The sequence below is a fragment of the Oenanthe melanoleuca genome, chromosome 8 (genome assembly GCF_029582105.1).
Source record: "Oenanthe melanoleuca isolate GR-GAL-2019-014 chromosome 8, OMel1.0, whole genome shotgun sequence".
Lineage (NCBI taxonomy): Eukaryota > Metazoa > Chordata > Aves > Passeriformes > Muscicapidae > Oenanthe > Oenanthe melanoleuca.
In genome coordinates, this window is record NC_079342.1 from 5573623 (window position 1) to 5591255 (window position 17633).

Below are 17633 nucleotides of genomic sequence, written 5' to 3' on the forward strand. Positions count from 1 at the left end.
ATTCCTTGCTTTGCTACACCTGATTTATGGGAAATGATGCCTGGAAGTGGGAGAAGAATGGCAATCACTGTCCCTATCTCAGTTTTCTGGAGCCACTAGAAGCAAGAAACCAAGATCAGGCAGACTCCTCACATCTCTGTCCTACATCATTCTCTCCTTTACTTTCCTTTGGCAGAAAGAGTCCTTCATTCCTGGAGTGAAAAAACTTTAGCCTATTTCTTTCTTTCCTTTTAGTTTCTCATTTAGCTCCATCACCTAAGTCTGAAGAAAGAATTCAAGATGTTGGTTTAGTTTTCCTAAAATAGTTCATTGTAGAGAGAGGAGCAGGAAAAGCACACAAGACTGTGTGAGAAGCTGTGTGAGAAAGAAAGGTGGGACTACAAAAAACTCCATCTTATCTTGGTATAGACAACTGTGACTGTCTTTTCCATGCCTCTGAAAGCATATGAGCACCTGAAGGCAGCTCTGTTGTTTCTGAAGCAGAGCAAAACGATCATAGTGTTAATTAAATTGAGGCAGCTATTGGAGTTGTCTAACACACGTGTTGCCTTGGTTGTGCTGTAATCTCTGCTGAACTCTACCCTTTCTCTCTGTTCTGTTGTAACATGAATGTGTGTCCTTAGCTGCAGAGAGTGTGTGCCCACCTCCACCTCAGGTGTCTGGTGCTCAGCAGACAACAGTAGGAAGAAACTACAGGAGTGGGAGTAAAGCAGTTTTTTCATGTCCTGACGGTTTCCAGCTCGTTGGTGCAAAGGAAATAACCTGTACAGATGGGAAATGGCAATCACCACCTCACTGTGTGGGTCAGTACTGGCCTATTTCTTTTCCATCATTTTGTTATGGATATCTGTGTTACTCATTTGCAGTCATCATGAGCAGGAGGCTGCTGTTTATGACCATGAACAGAGAACTGCAGGAAAGCAGTAGAAAATAAGTTGCTAAAAAGGGTGCAAACAACTTTAGTCTTTTCATTTACAGACTTACCTGAGATGGTGTATACAATTTTCAGGTGGTTCCTCAAGGACTGTGTTTAGTATATTGCATAACAGAGTCTCAGTTTTGACTGGGGGCCTTAAATAGTGTCCTGTAATTTGTAAATTATTTATTATTTAGTTACAGTTGCAAAATTAATTGTCTTGCATTATTGTTTATCTGTGTTGTCTGTATTTTTCAGAAAGACCATGTTTGCCACCACCATCTGTAGAATGTGCTGATGCTCCCAGGCTGGAAAATCCATATTTTAAAATTGAAAGAGAAGGGAAAACAATTTATCTGGCTGGTGCTAGATTTAAGTATGTTTCTCATTCTGGATACGTGTTAAGTGGACCGGCAGAGACAAATTGCTCTATGGGAAAATGGACTGAAGCTCCTTCATGCTTGGGTAATATAAAAAAATACTGTTTTTTAAGTGCATTTAGTAATTAAATGGAAAAATTTTAAACTGGAGGTTGATCAGTAAAAGCATATTTTTCCACTTCATATTTTCCATGTTGGAATCTTACCTTCCATCATGGATGTCTTCAGAACAATCCTGATTGGATGCAAAACTGACTTTCTGAATGCAGCTTAGTTTTTAAATATTCCTTCATGTTCTTGTAGTCTTTGCTCAATTCATATCTCTGCCAGATGAGTCCTAGGCATATCCTCCTGATCCAAGGATCTCTTTTCTAGAGTCCACTGGCAACTAGAAGTTGCTGTGATGCCTCAGGAATGGAAATCACATCAGTGTAGCAAGGAACAAAAACACTGAGTAAAACTTTTTGGCATGTTTAGAAACAGCATTGGAGTCTTTCAGCAGCTGAAATCTGTATTTGGGGGAATGACCTGTCTAATCTTCTGCATGCTACCTTTTATACAATTATTAACTGAGTATAATTATACAGTTATACAATCCACTGTCAGATGACTATGCTGATGTCAGAAACAGCTCTCTAAAGCACCTGTTTGATGGAAAAAGTACACTTCCTCAGTGTGTATCCCAGTAGCATAAGCATCAGATTTCTGTTACCTTTTCAGAAATGCCATGTGGAAGTGTTCCAAAAGTTGCCAATGCTCAATTTGAAGGCAGACAGAAGACAACTTATGAGCCTGGTGAAACAGTTCGCTACCAGTGTGATTCAGGGTTCCAGATTGTTGATTCCCCTGAAATTATCTGCAGAAAGGGAAATTGGACAGCACCACCCTTCTGTAAAGGTATAGATTCTACTTCTAAGTAATCCATGATCCTTCTTAGCATATCATGTTGTGAATTAAAATAATTTTTACTTGGGCATGCAGGTGAGTCAGGCCAATAGAACCAACAGGTGACTTGCTTTGAATGGGCTGCCACCATACCTATTTTTCTGACTTCTGGGAAACAACAAGCAGGGTAGATCAGCAAAGAAATCATCTTCCTGTGGGCTGGAGCTGGTAGCTGAATCCTGGCTCTCTGTTGAAATCAAGCAGGCAGACATTATGGAGGAATGTGTGCTGACTGCAAAGGAGCAGATAACTGTAGGGTAATGGATCTTATTTTTACTAAGCATGTCAGTTGCTGACAGGCACCTTCAAATAGTAAATAAACCATGTCACTCTCCAAACTGGTGGCACACAATGCTGTGCACAGCTAGCTGATCCCTCTTTTTAGTTACTTTAGGCAAACAATACTGGGTGCTGAAGCATTGCAGAATGAACCATACAATATATCAGAATAAACCTTCTTGTTCTACCTGTAGAAAATGATGTGCATTCCTCAAAGTGCTTTTGCTCCCCAGGAGCTCTGGAATGCTGTGCTGTGTGAGTCTTCTGTCTCTCACTCTCCTCTCCTCTCCTGTCTTTGCAGATGTCAGCTGTGGAGCTGCCCCTGAGATCCCCAATGGGCGCATTGCAAGGGTTCCTCAGGAGAGGTATCTGCCTGGGGACACAGTGCACTATCAGTGTGAAAGCAACTTTCAGATGACAGGTGGAAGTTATGTCTTTTGTTCAAATGGTCATTGGTCACAAGCACCAGTTTGCAGAGGTAGGAATCTGTGCTTTCCCTCTGCCTGTTAGCATGGAGGCAACCAGATCTCTACCTAAATACTCTAAAGACTTTACCTTTTTTACTTGTTTTCTTTGGCTACCCCAACTTTGAGCTTGGTATTACTTCCTTGCACAGCACTTTAATTAAACTTGATGCTTCTAGAGATAATGGGAATATTCCCATCAATAGCAAAAATGTTCCTGAAGCAGCAGACCCTAAAATGTGCTGCTCTGTCATTCTCCTGGGTATTTCCCCAGTGTCCACCACTTCAGAGACTTTCAGTGGACAGACACATAAGGGCTTCTCTTTTGTGTTCAAAGTCAAATGGAAGCACCTGTAGGACAGAGAAGCAGATCTTCTTCTGCAGTGCTCTACTCTGACCAATGCAGACCCCAGCAGAGAGCCAGATCTAAACCATGTAAGATCTGCTAGGGCTGTGGAAGTGGAAAGATTGCTCCTGTGACAAGGAACATTCAGGAGCTGTGCTCCAGGGTCCCCCCTCCCAGTCTGTGGCTGCAGGGTGAGCACAGCTGGCTGTGCTTACCCAGCCCAGAGCAGCACAGGCTGACAAGCTCCTCCAGCACCACCAGCCCTGCAGAGCTCTGCCTTTCAGCAGGGAATCAGTTTGGCTGCTAGCCCTGTGGTTTCCAGGAAGGCCAGGGCTCCCTGGGGAGAGACAAGGCTGGTGTGGCTCTTGTGCATAAGTACACAAACATTGGCTATTTCTAGAAGCTCCTACTGACCCTGCTATTCCCTGAGAGTCCCAGTGTTCTGCTGCCACTGCCACACCTCATTGCCTTCCCCATGGTGAACTCCTGTGACCCACCTGAGGCAGAAAATCTGTACAGAAATTGTAACAAGGCTAATTCCTTTCACTTCTGGTTGTATAGATGAACATCTTAAAATCTGCAAAGGTAACTACAGCCATATCTCTTTTCAGATGTGACATGTGGACCTCCTCCAGAAATTGCTGGTGGTAGAATTGAAGGCATTAAAAAGTCCAGGTATAGCCCTGGGGAGAGTGCAAAGTATCAGTGCTGGAAAAATTTTAAGATGACTGGGGATTCCACTGTAGTGTGCCAGAATGGGAACTGGACAGAGCTCCCAAAATGCAAAGGTAATTTCTCTTTCTCTGTCTATTCAGCCTGCTGTCAGTGATAGCATCATAAAGCTGCCTCATTGCCATTTAGCATCTCAGTGCCCTCATGGTGCACAGCTGCCATAGCTCTGGCACACTCAGGACAAGGCCATTTTCCCAGGTCTCTGTTCACCTGGGATGAGTTTACCAAGCTGAGTGACCCAGGTGGCTTCAGTCAAGAGGGCCCAGTGCCACATCTTATGCAGGACAAGGTGAAATCCTGCAGCCAGTTGCAAGCACTTAAGCTGTGCTCAGGTAGAGTGAGCTGGCAGTTGTGAGCCTGAACATTGGAGAAATGAGAAACTCTTACTCCTGCCAGCTGTTTGGTTTTCTCTCTGCTTTCCTCTGCTTCTCTGAGTAGTGCCAACACAGAGTGGGTGGGATTTCTGACCAGACTTTCTCTGCAGTCAGACACCCTCTCTGACTGGGAAATTTCTTTCAGGACAAGCTGGGAGGTGTGGTGCACCTCCATCTATTCAAAGTGGAGAGCTTCTTGTCTTCCCCTTGCAAGAATATCAACAAGGAGATACTGTGGAATACAAATGCCCAAATTTCTACATCTTGAAAGGATCTGCAACAATCACCTGTCTTAATGGGCAGTGGACAAGCCCCCCAGTTTGCCTGGGTAGGTGGGAGCCTGTGCTGTGACTGCTCCTCTTGTCTTCTTCTCAGACCCGAGGGCAGCAGTGGTGCTGGGGCCACAGTGCTGGCAGGGCAGAATGGCAGTGAGTCCTCCTGTTTGTCCCAAAGGAGTTTCTTCTGAAATTCAGCTCCTGAGTGCCCTGGGGCTGGGGACATGGCTCCACCAGCAGGCTGTGAGCTGGGAGGATGGGTCTGCATGTGTGGCAGTGCTGGGGAAAGCCAGGGGTGCCTCTGTGATGAGAAAACAAATTTGGAGAAGTACTGAGCAGAAGGGAAGGAGGGATCTCAAAAAATATATGGGGAAGTTCATTGATGCCTGGTGCCTTCCCCACCTGTGCTTCATTCTTGCCCTGACTGTTCCTATGACAAGACTTCTCCCAGGGCTTTTCATTTTTTCTCTTTAGCTTGGATGTGAATGTCTTTTCTGTTGCAAGTAACAGTGGTTCAGAGCACATACTCAGAAACATTTTTTGATGTGAAGAACTTCTGTAGGCTCTAGGGGCAAAAGTTACATGTGGTGTGTCTGTATCAAGTGCTGAGACTCTTCTCATGACTTTTTCAAGTGGCCTGTACAGCATCAGAAGAAGATATGGACAGAAACAATATAGAGCTGAAATGGGTTGCACGGAGCAAGCTGTACTCCACGTGGGGTGACTACATTGAATTCCGTTGTAAACCGGGATATTTGCCAGACCCAAGTACTTCCAGCTTCAGAGTGCAGTGTGTGGAGGGGACTCTGCTGTACCCACGGTGCACACTAGGAAGTAAGTCATCCCCTCTTCAGCTTTGCTGCTCTGCTGTTGCATTCCTAGTGCTGAAGGGAAGCAGAAAGCCCTTGCCTTTCCTGCTGTGAGCCAGGGTGTGGCAGCCTCCTGGAAGCTGCAGGAGTGGAGGGGCAGTGCTCCCAAGATGTCATGGCCCAGCACACCTGAGCTGGGGAGAGGGCACTTGGGGCACTCAGGGGGTGCCAGCAGTTGTGCAGTGTGAGATCCACTGGCTAATATCACAAGCACTGTTTTGCAGGGAACTGTGTCCTGGATAGGGACACTATGGAAGAGAACAACATTCAGGTGCAGTCAATCAGCCAGCTGAGCCAATCCTATCCCTCGGGGGACTCTGTTGTGTTTGAGTGCAAGCGTGGGTACCAGCTCTCCCAGATAGAGAAACTGAGAGCTCAGTGCCTGGATGGAGTCATTACATATCCTCAGTGCTCTGAAAGTAAGTGCTTGCTGCCAGAGACATGGGGCAGGGCTTGCAGAAGGCAGTTCTGCTGAAATTGCCTGCTCACTGCTCTGAGGAGCCCCTGGGGTCTGTCAGGATTGGTATTCATGTCTTTTTCCCCTTTTTTTCTCTTTACACAGAATCATCATGGTAGAGGTAAATGGAAATGGCAGGGGGGAGCCCAGCTCTGCAAATGGAAGAGCCCTCAACAAACCTGGTGATTTGAGCTCAGTGTTTCCTGGTCTTTCCCATTTTGCTGTGCTTTGTTTGCAGCTTAGCCAAGCTTCTGTCTTGGAATTTGTTCTTGTTTTCATTATTGGATGGTTTTGTTTGCATATTATCCACATTAGATCTAGTTTTGTAAATGTATTTACATTTTATGCAGCCAAAGGGTTGTGCTTGCATTTTATCCATTCTATACTGATCTCACTGTTATTTTATTAACAATTGTGTCCTGAAAACAGGCTGGCTTTGGTGGAATACTGAGACAAGAATTAAAGCTGACAGGTAATTTGATTCAGCACACAAAGTGTGTTTGGCCTTGTCTATTCCTACCTTCTTCTCCATGCACTTGCTTGGAATTGAGCCTGGGGTGAGGGTCCTGAGTGCCTGAGCAGAAAGAGCAAGTGGAGTCTCCTTTGAACAACTTCTGGAAGGCTCTGGCCAGAACCAGTTCTTCTGGGGGAACTTGAGCCAGATCTTGCCTGCAAAGGCAAGATGTTGGGGTGCAAGTAATTGGGATATCTAGGTGAAAGTGGGGACCAGCTCCTGGTCCAGGTCCTGGATGCACCAGTCTATGCTGCCCCATCTGCCCTTCACAAAGAGAAAGTGCTTGTGGAAATCAGTGGCAGCCTGGCTGTGGTAGCCATGGACTACTTAACTCCCTGCTTCAGAAGGGAGAGAAAAAAGCAAGTACCAGAGTACAAATCATACACATTAGGCAAGCAGACTTCAACTTATTTAGGAAAAGAGATGGGAGTGCTTGGGAGTCATAGGAGTTCAGAAAAGCTTAGAGGTCTTGAAGCACAGAATCCTGCAAGCACAAGATTATTCAGTTCTCATCTTCAAGGGGAAATCTACCAGTCCATCTGGCTTATCTCATCAGAGCCTTCACAGAGAGCTCTGAAACAGAAAAGAAATCAATTTACAGGTGATTGAGGCAAAAACAGGCTCCAAAGTAAGCTGTCCATGACATTGATGTAGTATGCATGGATAATGTTAGGAAAGATGAAGCTCAGAGTGGCACTAACCAGGGACACCAAGGGTCACAAGAAGATATTCTATTGCTACACTAGGATTAAAACAATCAATAAGAAGGTGGGACATGTCACTAAAACAGGTAGGTGAGTTCATGGCAGCAGCCCCACATGAAGCTTGAATATTTGATGCATTCTTTGCCTCAAAGTTCATCAACAAGATGCTGCCTTCATTTCTGTAATCCCCCTCATCCTGTCCTGTGCTCACAGCCAGTGTTGTGTGCACATCCAGAGGAAGTGATTGGGGTAAACGAATTCTGCTTCCAACAACTGTTCCAGCAAGGGCCTTTTAGTCCCTTTTGCTCCATTTCCCTCTTACAGAGCAAACAGAGGAAGGGTTTTGCTGTTATATACACTGTGTAAAGTGCTTTTATCAACTTTTTTTTCTACCTGTTGGTCGACTGGGTTTTGACTAATAAGCAGAATTTCTCTATTCCTGAATGCTTTCATATCTTTTTTGTCTTATTCATTTAAGTAACCCTTGGAAACCCACACAGAACACCATACATGCAGTGATTTCACAGACAGATGAGACAGAAGACACCCTTAGAGTAGCTTTTTTATTAAAACAGACTAAAATGGTTGCAAGGCAAACATTGTCCATATTCCTGGATTTCTTCATAGATGTAGTCACACTTGTTCTCAGGCAGAACCTTAAGAGTTCAATATTTAAGTGTCATAGGAAATCATACAAAGTACTTGGATTTTAATATTCTTAAAATAATTTTGAAAATAATTAACTTCTCAGTAAATTTGTATACTTTTGGGTTTTAAGTAGTTTTACAGATGCCTTAAAAACTTTTTTTTATACTTGCTGTTTTCTGTTGTTCCTCAAGCTCAGTCCTTTAGAGCTCCTTACCTGTGAAGGGAGACATGATTGCTGTTAAGATGTACAACTCCCTCCCCCAGCTTCCTCCATGTGTATGCCAATATTGCATCCCTGTGCTGCACTGCTCATCCTCATCCCTTCTGTCCCCCTCCAGCTCAGACTCAGCACTCATTTCCCAAAGCTGAGTGGAGTAACCTGGAGAACATGAGGCCACCCTAAGTCACCTGTTAATAAGAGATAAAGAATGGGTACATACCTCTCCTACAGGTTTTCCTCAAGTCCATACTTGCTTTCCTCTTTCAACACACCTTGGATATGCCAGCTGTCCCCTCTTACACTGTACTTGAAATAAAGTTGTGCCAGATTCTGCTCCAAAATGGTTCTGTTTACAGTAAAATCCAACATAATCCCCATGGTAAAAGTAAACTTGGTCTGCATAGAATGCTTGCAGCAGCACATTATTTTTCTCCATTTCAGTTTTTGACAAAGTGCACGGCTCTAGAAAAGAGAGACTTGATCAGTGCTAATAAATTTATTCTTTTTGGAACAGAATATTTTGACCAGGCTACACTAAAATTGTAAATTATTTCCTATTATCTTATTATACTGCAGGCATATCATAGTTATGGAAATAAAAAACCTACCAGAATGAGCTTAACTTGCTTCTATTAAAACTTTCATATGTCACTGAAGACCCTGAAATTGAGATTTAAAAATTCTAGCTGACAATACTCAATTTATAAATTGTATCTGATTTTAGAGAGAATTTGGGCTGTTCAGCCAGGCAAAAAGAAGGATCAAGGGACACCTCACTGCACCCTTCCAGAACCTAAAAGAGGCTAAGAAAGATGAAGACAGACTTTTCAGTAGGACCTGGAGCAATAGGACAGGGGGTTATGGTTTTAAACTAAGAGAGCATTGGTTCAGCCTAGATATAAGGAGGACATTACCACCAGTGAGAGTGGTAAAACAGTGGAACAGTTTTCCCTGTTCTCCTTTTTTCCAGAAAGGCAGTGGTTGCCCCATTCCTGGGAACAGCCAAGGTCAGGCTGGACAGGGCTCAGGGCAGGGGATTGGACAAGATGGCCCTTACAGGTCACTACCAGGCTGCTCCTTGAGGCTATGAACTATAAGGAGAAATAAGTGCTTATTTATCACACCTACCTATACAAACTGGTGGTGAAGTCCATTGTCCTTCAGAGCAGTAGATTCTCTCAGAGCCTTGCAAAAAGTGATAGTCAGAGCAAATATACTGAACTGAAGAACCACTGTCATACTGGGGCAGCACTGGGAGAGTAAGAGTTCCATTTGCAATAGAGGGTGGAGAGCCACATTTTTCTGTAACAGCTGCAATAACAATAAAAACATTTAAGAATAAGAAACTAACACACTGACACCTTTAGAATAAATTAAATGAACATGAAGCTCTTTCTACAGAGCTTTCAGTTTCCTGGGCTCAGAGAAGAGCTTCCCCCTCCCTTCTACAGCCTTGCCCAGCAAAGGAAGGTGTAGCACTTTTCTAAGCTATATTCAACAATATAGTTCCCTTGTGCATCTGTATTGTTGAAGCCTAAGCACTAAATTCTTTACAACAGACTCCAGGCCCACACTAAAAGCAAAATAAATAATTTCCAAATAGGTCTAAGATGGATTAATTAAAAATGCAATAAAAATTATTGCTTTACCTTGAATAACACATTTTGGATATTTCAGTCTGCCCTGGTCACACTGTGTTCTCCCAGGAGATGGAGTGGCAGCCTGGAGAAAACCATATCCCTGTTTACATTCAAACTCGATGAGATCTCCATGTAGGAAAATTAATTCTTCCCGTCTCCATTTCAATGTTAAGTTGTTGCTGTCCATATCAGTTACATTAAGAATACATGGTTCTAGGAAATAAAAGTGAATCTTAATAAAAAGCCACCTGAACTAATTTCTTAGTTCCATTTTGTAGGAGGGAAGAAAGAGGACTCCAAATCAATAGCTCTAAAATGCTTCTGAATCTTACAAGACAAAGAACTACAGATGCATAAAAGAATGCAAATGGAAAGAAATGGTCTGAAGTGACAACAAAAACCAAACATGTGCAAAAGGAAGGGATGTTTTCTGACAGGTTCTTAAAACCCAGTGCCAGGATCACATCAGGGAGTATAGCTTTCCATTAGATGATTAACCTTGTGTCCTTCTGAAATCACTGTTCAACATCACTAAAGCCTAGCAGATTGTCACCTACAAAAATAAATTTCTGCAATGAGAATCATTGGCTGATAAAGGCCCTTAGTGGTGCTTTGCTGAGGGCAAGGCAAGGAGAATTCAGCTATTGGCAGTCTATGTAACACCAAATTCACAGGGAATTTTCCTGAAGTTAATATCAGCGTGTGCTCCTTCTGGTCTGATGAGGTGAGCATTGAAAAGAAATCTCAGAAAACATGCAATGGATGATGGGCTTATTGGGATACTTAAGAGACAAATAATGCCCACAGGAAATGAGATTTCATTATTTCACAGGATTTGTCAAGTTTGAATAATCGGATCCAAAAATGAAGGCCTGGACCTTTCAATTTAGATGAGGTAACTTCTGCTCATTTAGAAATAAGCAATTAAAACTGCACTCATTGTGTATTTTCATTTTCATGGTAGATTACAAAATGAAAGGTGAGCCAATTTAACAAAGGATGTTAGTAAAATCAAATTATTTCATTAGAGAAAGGAAGGAAAGATAAACAAACAACACTTGTTTGTATTCCTGCTACCACTGGTAATTTTCTAGTGAGAGTTCTACACATTGTTTTGAGCAGCATACATAAATGCAGCACAGAAAAAATTTAAATATCCAGGCCAGGATGAAACAACAGATAGAAAGACACAATTAAAAAAAAAAAAAAAAAGTTTAGAAACAAAAATTCAAGAAGTCACTGCTATTTTTTTTTAATTGTGTCTAAAAGCCATTTTGGGAATGGCCACACCATTCCTTCTAATCATCTACTGAAAGACAGGAAGAAATTAAGTGAATGGACAATGTGGAGGAAAGAAACTGGAGAATCCTCCCAGGAGACAGGGATAGCAGTATACTAGAATAGCTCACTCAGGAAACAGAGGAATCTATTTGATTGTGTGGTTTTAAGAACAGGCCAGAGGATACCCAGCAGGAGAGGCCTGCTAAAAATCTAATTTTGGTTCATCCTCATATTTCTGGAATTTTTATTACCTCCAATAAAAGAGAAAAGATGGTAATGAAAAGATTATTTAGAGGTTCCTTCCAATTTTCCCTTTTTATATTTCATATGACAGATGCTTTTCTTTCCAAGACTCACCTAAGCAGGTTGGTGGCTCTGTCCAGTTTCCATGGTCACAATAAACAGTACTGGGCCCATCCAAAAAGTGGTAATGCTGACAACCATATTCTACCCAGGAACCATTTCTGTAACTTGCCAATAATGGGCCCAGGACACCCCCATTTTTAATCACAGGTGGGGAGGCACAGTCTTGCTGCATTTCTGATATGAGACAGAGAGAGAGGCAATTAGATCTTGATTAGATTACAGCATTGCTAACACTGGGGAAAGGATTAGACCAATACTTGACTGAGTAAAAAAAACTGCAAACAAATAGAATCTAAACCAATATTATTCCTTTCCTAAATTTCATTTTCAGAAACACTACACTTGCCTTGCTGAATTGCAGACATGCATTTTATTTGCCTCTACACTTTACATCTATGCCTACTTTTGGCTCTTGCTGGTTTACACTCAATACAGATTAGTTCTTCTTATGTGACCTAGACCATTTTATTTGTTACTTCAAATGTTTCATTTATGTGTGGTTAAAAAAGCAAAAATAAAATAACCCTCTTTGGAAGTATTAATCAAAGGAACTCATGAATTTGCACATCCAAATAATATTAAAGGGTACAAAATGACTGAAAGTGCTCTATATGAAATAGAATTACATATACAGAGCAGGCTTATTGGTACAATTGAGAAATATGCAACAATGGCCTTTTATTTATGGCTACATTGACATCTGCAGCTCATGCAAGCATTCTCAAGAATAAGGAACTGTCCTATAGCAAAAGAATAAATGTAGTGATAAAATGCCTATAAGTGGATTGGAGAGTCCCTTTGAAATAGAAGAGCAATGTTCACCTACTCATATCTTCATCGTGACGTGTTTGGCTTGCCCTTCTTTCTGCATCTGCCCCAAGTGGTGGTGATGCCCCAGATTCCTGTTTATCCACCACTTCCACCATAGCAGAGACTCAGAACTAGTTTTCACAGAAACAGCTCATTTTAAAGTACTAAAACAGACAGACATGATGCACTTTAAAATTTAATAATCCCAGTTTTCCACAGAAGAGGTCATAGGTGGCAGCTGAATTCACCTACCTCATCCTTTTTAATCTGGGAACCAAGGATTGCCTGCAAAACATGCAGCACTTTGCCTCTCAAGCCTTTTAAGAGAGGAAAGATAAGAGTTTTGCAGATACAGAAACTGAGACTCTCCAGAAAATTAAGGCATGGTTTGAAGAATCATTTCAGTTCATTTGTCAGCCTCCACAGAAGTACTCACCAATACAGACAGAGGGTGATGTCCATTTTCCTCCTTCACACTGGATTTCCTCAGATCCTCTCCTTCCCAAGGTACACTGTACATGAACTTTGTCTCCATTATGGTACGTTCTTCTGGCTGTGTTGATGTGGCCATGAGGGAGTGGTGGTGGAGGACATTTATTTTTTACATCTGAAAATAAAAAATTGCCTATTGTTTTCTCTCTTACCAAAACCACGCACACAATGAAGCTCACCATACACAATGTCAGCCTATCACTCAAAAGGCTTTTTTGCCTAAGCCAGTCATATCTTAATGAAATTTTCCTAATTTTCTTAATACAATGGGAGACCTGAACAAACAAGTGATTTTGCATTCCCCAAATATAAAATAGAAGTACTATGTCACTGCTATAAACAAATCTGTAATTTCTCCACAGAGACTTAATAAAGTGTTCTTTATAGGACTCCAGGAAATAGAGATCTCCCATACCCTCCATTCATATAATATTTAAAGCAGATTATGTATTAATTTTAGTGCCACAGAAGAAGCAATAATCATAGTCCATTTCCTATCTCTAAATTAGGTTTGTGATTACTGTATCCTCAAAAGTAGATTTAGGTCTTGTTTTCAGGCTCCCCCTGAGCATCTCCAGCTTCTCTGCACTCACTCAAGAAAAGTTCCTGCTGTGTCATGAGAATAAACACAGGGCTGGAGTCTAAGCTCTAGTAAAGGTTGTTTTGTGCTGATTTCTGCTCTGTTTTATATCTCAACTCTTTCACCTTTCATTCTTCTGGAACTTTCCTTACTAAGACTCTCCATTATTCCTCAGTGACTGGGGAAGTGATAGCAATTGCTAAAGATGTGTTTCTGTCCTCAGGACAATTTAATTAAATCTATACAAAACAAGTAAAGTTTGGGGAGGCTGCACAACTCTGAAAAGTACAACAAGCTAAGGAGGACCTTGTCACAAATTTTATTTTTAATGCCTCTCAAGTGGTACATCCCCATCCCATGAGGCAGGATTAAGCAGGCCTGGTTAAACCTTTCTGTATTCTGAACACAGTTATTGAGCTTCAGGGTCTAAAAAAATTTCCCTCTAACTGTTGATTCCAACTTGGAGAAGCAACAGCAAGAGACAGTATCTGCTCTGCTGTTAGAGTTCACTGAAGTGTAGCTCCAATTACCATTGCCTCCCTTCCTGCTACCGTGGCTCCCTTTGACTAACGCTGGATTTACATTTAGGCTACAAACTGGTACAAACCCTCTATTTTTATTTTGCATTCATAAAGCATTTCTTAAAAGAAGGTACAAGCTTCTAAGAATTTGACACAGTAAAACTATAAAAACAGGGTACCTTCACACACTGGAGGGTCTGGATACCACCCAAAATTATAGCACTGAATTAAGTCAAATCCAGTGAGAGAATAACACTTGTCACAGAAAAAGTGAACTACATCTCCTTCTTCATAGGTTTTCTTCACAGGATAGAAACCTCCATGAGCTACTTCACTCGGAGTGGAGCAGGTTATTCCTGGGAGGAGAGCACAGCAGTGAGCACAGGGCAGGAAGCCCTGTGGGCCGATTTTGGGGTGTTAGAGCTTTGCAGGGCACGTACCGGCGCGGGCGGGGCCGCTCCCCGCCGGCTCCAGCCCCGGCTCCAGCCCGGGCACCCGGAATGACCCTCGGGGAACAAAGCACAGCCGTCGTGTTAACTGCTCTGCTCGCTGGCACTGTTCCAGAATTCCCTTAGATGCTCCTTAGAAGCGGCCATAGCCCAGGCAGATCTCGGTAAATAACGAATAACTGCAATTGCAGTTGTTGGCACAAGTCTCCCACTTGTCATTTAGAACAGAAAGTTTGTATGGCAATGGATTTATTCGAAACAATGTGATTTCATCTCTACTGATTCATTTTACATATATCATTTTACATACCTTTTCCAATGCACCAAACCTGACAAGTTTTTCCCCAGAGGTAGAGCTGAGAACCTGCTTTAGGAGTACTCAAATGACAGAGGCAGTTTGGCCCTACAGACACAGCAAGGACAGTGAAATTATACACATCTGCAATAGATTAGAAAGGAGAAAAATGCAGAATACTACCAAGTTTTTTAGTACAGCTTGGCTGGAAGGACCATCCTCGTGGCTGACACTGCACTGTATCTTCAGTAGCACCGCTTGGGGTGTGGTAGCCTGGGTTACATTTGTATTGCAATTTCTCATGGATTTTGAAGTCCATTTCTGTACTGTAAAAAGAGCCATTTTCCAAAAGAGGCTTGGTGCATTTTCCTGAAGGAAAGAAGACAGCTTGATCAGAAAGAATGCAATACTGTACTATATTGATCTAATCTGATTTCCTCAGCCTATGGGATACAGCCAAGGAACCAAGAGCTAGGGAGACTCAGGAAGTTATACATCTAAACTAATAGTTTTCCCAGACTAAGAAAACTGGAACCCTTTATATTCTTACAAAAAAGTACAAATGGGTAAATGCCCTTAAGATATGTATTATTGTAAGAATATTCCATATATAAATCTATGTAGTCTCTGCATGAATAACTGATTGCACCCTGTACATTTTATCCCTTCTGTTACTCAGCTTCTTTACCTCTATGTCCCAGGAAAACCAGCCAGGAAATGTTCCTGCTGGAAGCAATGAGATGAATAAAGCTAACTCACTGTAGCATTGTGGCACTGGAGACCATCCTCCTGCTGTACAAGTTATTCTTCCCTCTTGAGTCCCACTTTCAGTTGTGTAACCAACCACACAAGAGTAGGAGAGCTTTTTTCCTTTACGCATAGGGAAATAGTAATTTTTGAAACTGTAATAGTACTGGGCAAGGTTTCCATTTTCTATCTGTGGCAAATCACAAGGTGTATCTGCAAAAAAAAAATCAATATATTTCCCACTAAAAATTTCAGCCCAGATATTAATGTTTTTGCATTAATATAGCTAATATCAGCTTGACTGAGTCAGGCTTTCAAATAAGAACAAAATTCTGAATACTTACAAGCATGAAGGGCCTTTTAGGACCTGCTGCAATGAAGATATACTACAATTTTATTAGCTTTTGCTCTTAGGGTTCACAAGAATATCAGCTGTAGAATAAAACCTCCTAATCTGAACTGGGCAAAATTGGTGCAGGACACCTTTACATTCCTCTCTTTTGCCCAGAAGCATAAAAATCCTTTGCTGCACAAACACACCAATGCCTACTGTAAAATTCAGTGACAAGTGTCAGGACTAGCAGTGCCTCAGCTCCTAAATTCAGAAAATGCCACCAGAAAAGTAGGACAAGCTGCTAGGAGGAAATATAGGAGTTAGGCTTGCTTAAGAAAAGGAATTTAAGAACAGTCAACAGAAAAGAAAAAAGAAACAGATTAAGGAAAAAACAAGTGGAATGGCAATTAAAAAAAACAAAAAACCAAACAATACAATCCCCAGTAATAGGAAAAACCTTTTTAAAGAGTAGTGCTGAATATGACATTAGGCTACTTAAAGAAACCTCAAAGTAACAAAATCACAAAAAACTCAAAAACAACAACTAAAAGAAGAAATCAGTGCTGAAAACAGAGATAGAAAATGCAGGAGCACCCAGATTAACTTCTGCAGGTTCCATTTAACTTCCACTATTTCGCTTTGTAACAAAGTGAAAATATTTCAGTCCCAAGACAATTCAACATATAAAATGTTTTAATAGTACAAACTTCAAACTTTGTAAGTGCCTTGAAATAGCTCACAGACATTTCTAAAATTTTTTTTCCTGAACTAAAATCTGAACATTTCAATATGACAACTTTGAGGCTTAGACAGGAATCAGCAACAGCTGAATTGTGATCATCAGCCATGTCACAACAGAATTGTATATAAATTTATAAACCATTATTTACTCAGTAAAGAGATAAAAGACATTGCATTTAAGTTACCAAGATTGCATATTCTAGATTCAATGTACAATAGAATTCAGTGTATTTACCTTCTGCAAAGAGTTTGCCTGAACAAACCATAACTAGGAAGACAAAACAGCTTTTAAATCTCATCTTCATTACTCTTCTCCATCTACAGTTTCCATCACCTGTGAAAACTCCCCAAGTATTACTTTTGTAAATAATTAACTAAATTTTCAAAGGTATTCAACAAATGCCTTAATGTCTATGGTATGTTGTAACAAGTTAATTCACTGGAAAAACAAATTTTATTTATACTGGGTCTCCAAAGACCTTAGCACTAGACTGGCAGGATTCTGCTTCTATTTGACACACTTTGCCATTTGTAATTTATCATTTTACAGTGAAATCAGGCAATGAGTTTATGAAACAATTTAAACTTGCTGATCACTGTTCCCCTCACAACCTCCAGAGTCCCAGGTTTAAAGGGCATTCTGTTATCAGATTATTTACCTTGGCTGAAATCAGAGGACATAGACAATTCTCCCATCCTCCAGCCTAGCCCCTGAGTAAACCAGGCTATAGAAATTAATGATTTTGGAGTTTCTTACATGAACAACATAGCCACTAGTATTATCAGTCTGAGTTGTGCTGAATACAGCAAGCCTCTTCCATGTATTTTTTAAACAAAACCAAAAACAAAAAATGAACTTCATTTACAGTCACCTCACTGACTAATAGCTATCAGGTGATTAAGCATCATTAGAGATATAAAGCTTAAATTTGAGAATGGGAGGGTATAATTTTACAGTTTGCATTATCTTGGCCTTTCTCTAAGAAAATGCAATTCTGAGAATGCAGCAGAGAACAGAATGAACAGGGATGCTGTGATGAACAATCTATCCAGCCAGAAGAGATGCATGCTTGTATATATTCCTCACTTGAAAGGAAGAAAAAGCTCATAGACCAACATCCTGTTGTTCCATCACTATCTTGCAATGTTTACAAAACAGAGAAATTGTATTTTCTTTTCTTGCTGCCATACATCATCCTCCAAGTCACTACTGAAGTAGACTCAAGCTCCCCAAAACCAGCCAGTTTTGAAATC

The 17633-nt window shown here is 41.3% G+C and overlaps 2 protein-coding genes across 3 annotated transcripts in view; one reads left to right on the forward strand and one right to left on the reverse strand.

The window, feature by feature from the left end:
• Positions 1–8739, forward strand: part of CFH (complement factor H) — a 29660-nt gene extending 20921 nt beyond the window's left edge. The window contains exons 16-24 of one of the 2 annotated variants that reach the window (XM_056498212.1): positions 624–803; positions 1175–1381; positions 2017–2193; positions 2822–2998; positions 3942–4118; positions 4582–4764; positions 5345–5545; positions 5805–5999; positions 6143–8739. In XM_056498212.1, coding sequence (XP_056354187.1) covers positions 624–803; positions 1175–1381; positions 2017–2193; positions 2822–2998; positions 3942–4118; positions 4582–4764; positions 5345–5545; positions 5805–5999; positions 6143–6156 — 1511 coding nt within the window. In that variant the 3' untranslated portion in view covers positions 6157–8739. Of the gene's footprint in view, positions 1–623; positions 804–1174; positions 1382–2016; positions 2194–2821; positions 2999–3941; positions 4119–4581; positions 4765–5344; positions 5546–5804; positions 6071–6142 lie in introns of those variants that run through there. The other variant, XM_056498211.1, reaches the window with a different exon arrangement.
• Positions 7794–17123, reverse strand: LOC130256500 (coagulation factor XIII B chain-like). Its single transcript, XM_056498213.1, has 12 exons — positions 16615–17123; positions 15317–15517; positions 14741–14926; positions 14254–14319; positions 13993–14169; positions 12645–12827; positions 12237–12326; positions 11402–11584; positions 9773–9976; positions 9252–9434; positions 8344–8585; positions 7794–8117 (listed from the first exon to the last, which is right to left on the reverse strand). The coding sequence occupies exons 1-11, from the start codon at positions 16682–16684 to the stop codon at positions 8362–8364; spliced, it is 1767 nt and encodes a 588-aa protein (XP_056354188.1). The 5' UTR covers positions 16685–17123; the 3' UTR covers positions 7794–8117; positions 8344–8361.
• Positions 17124–17633: the final 510 nt, after the last annotated feature.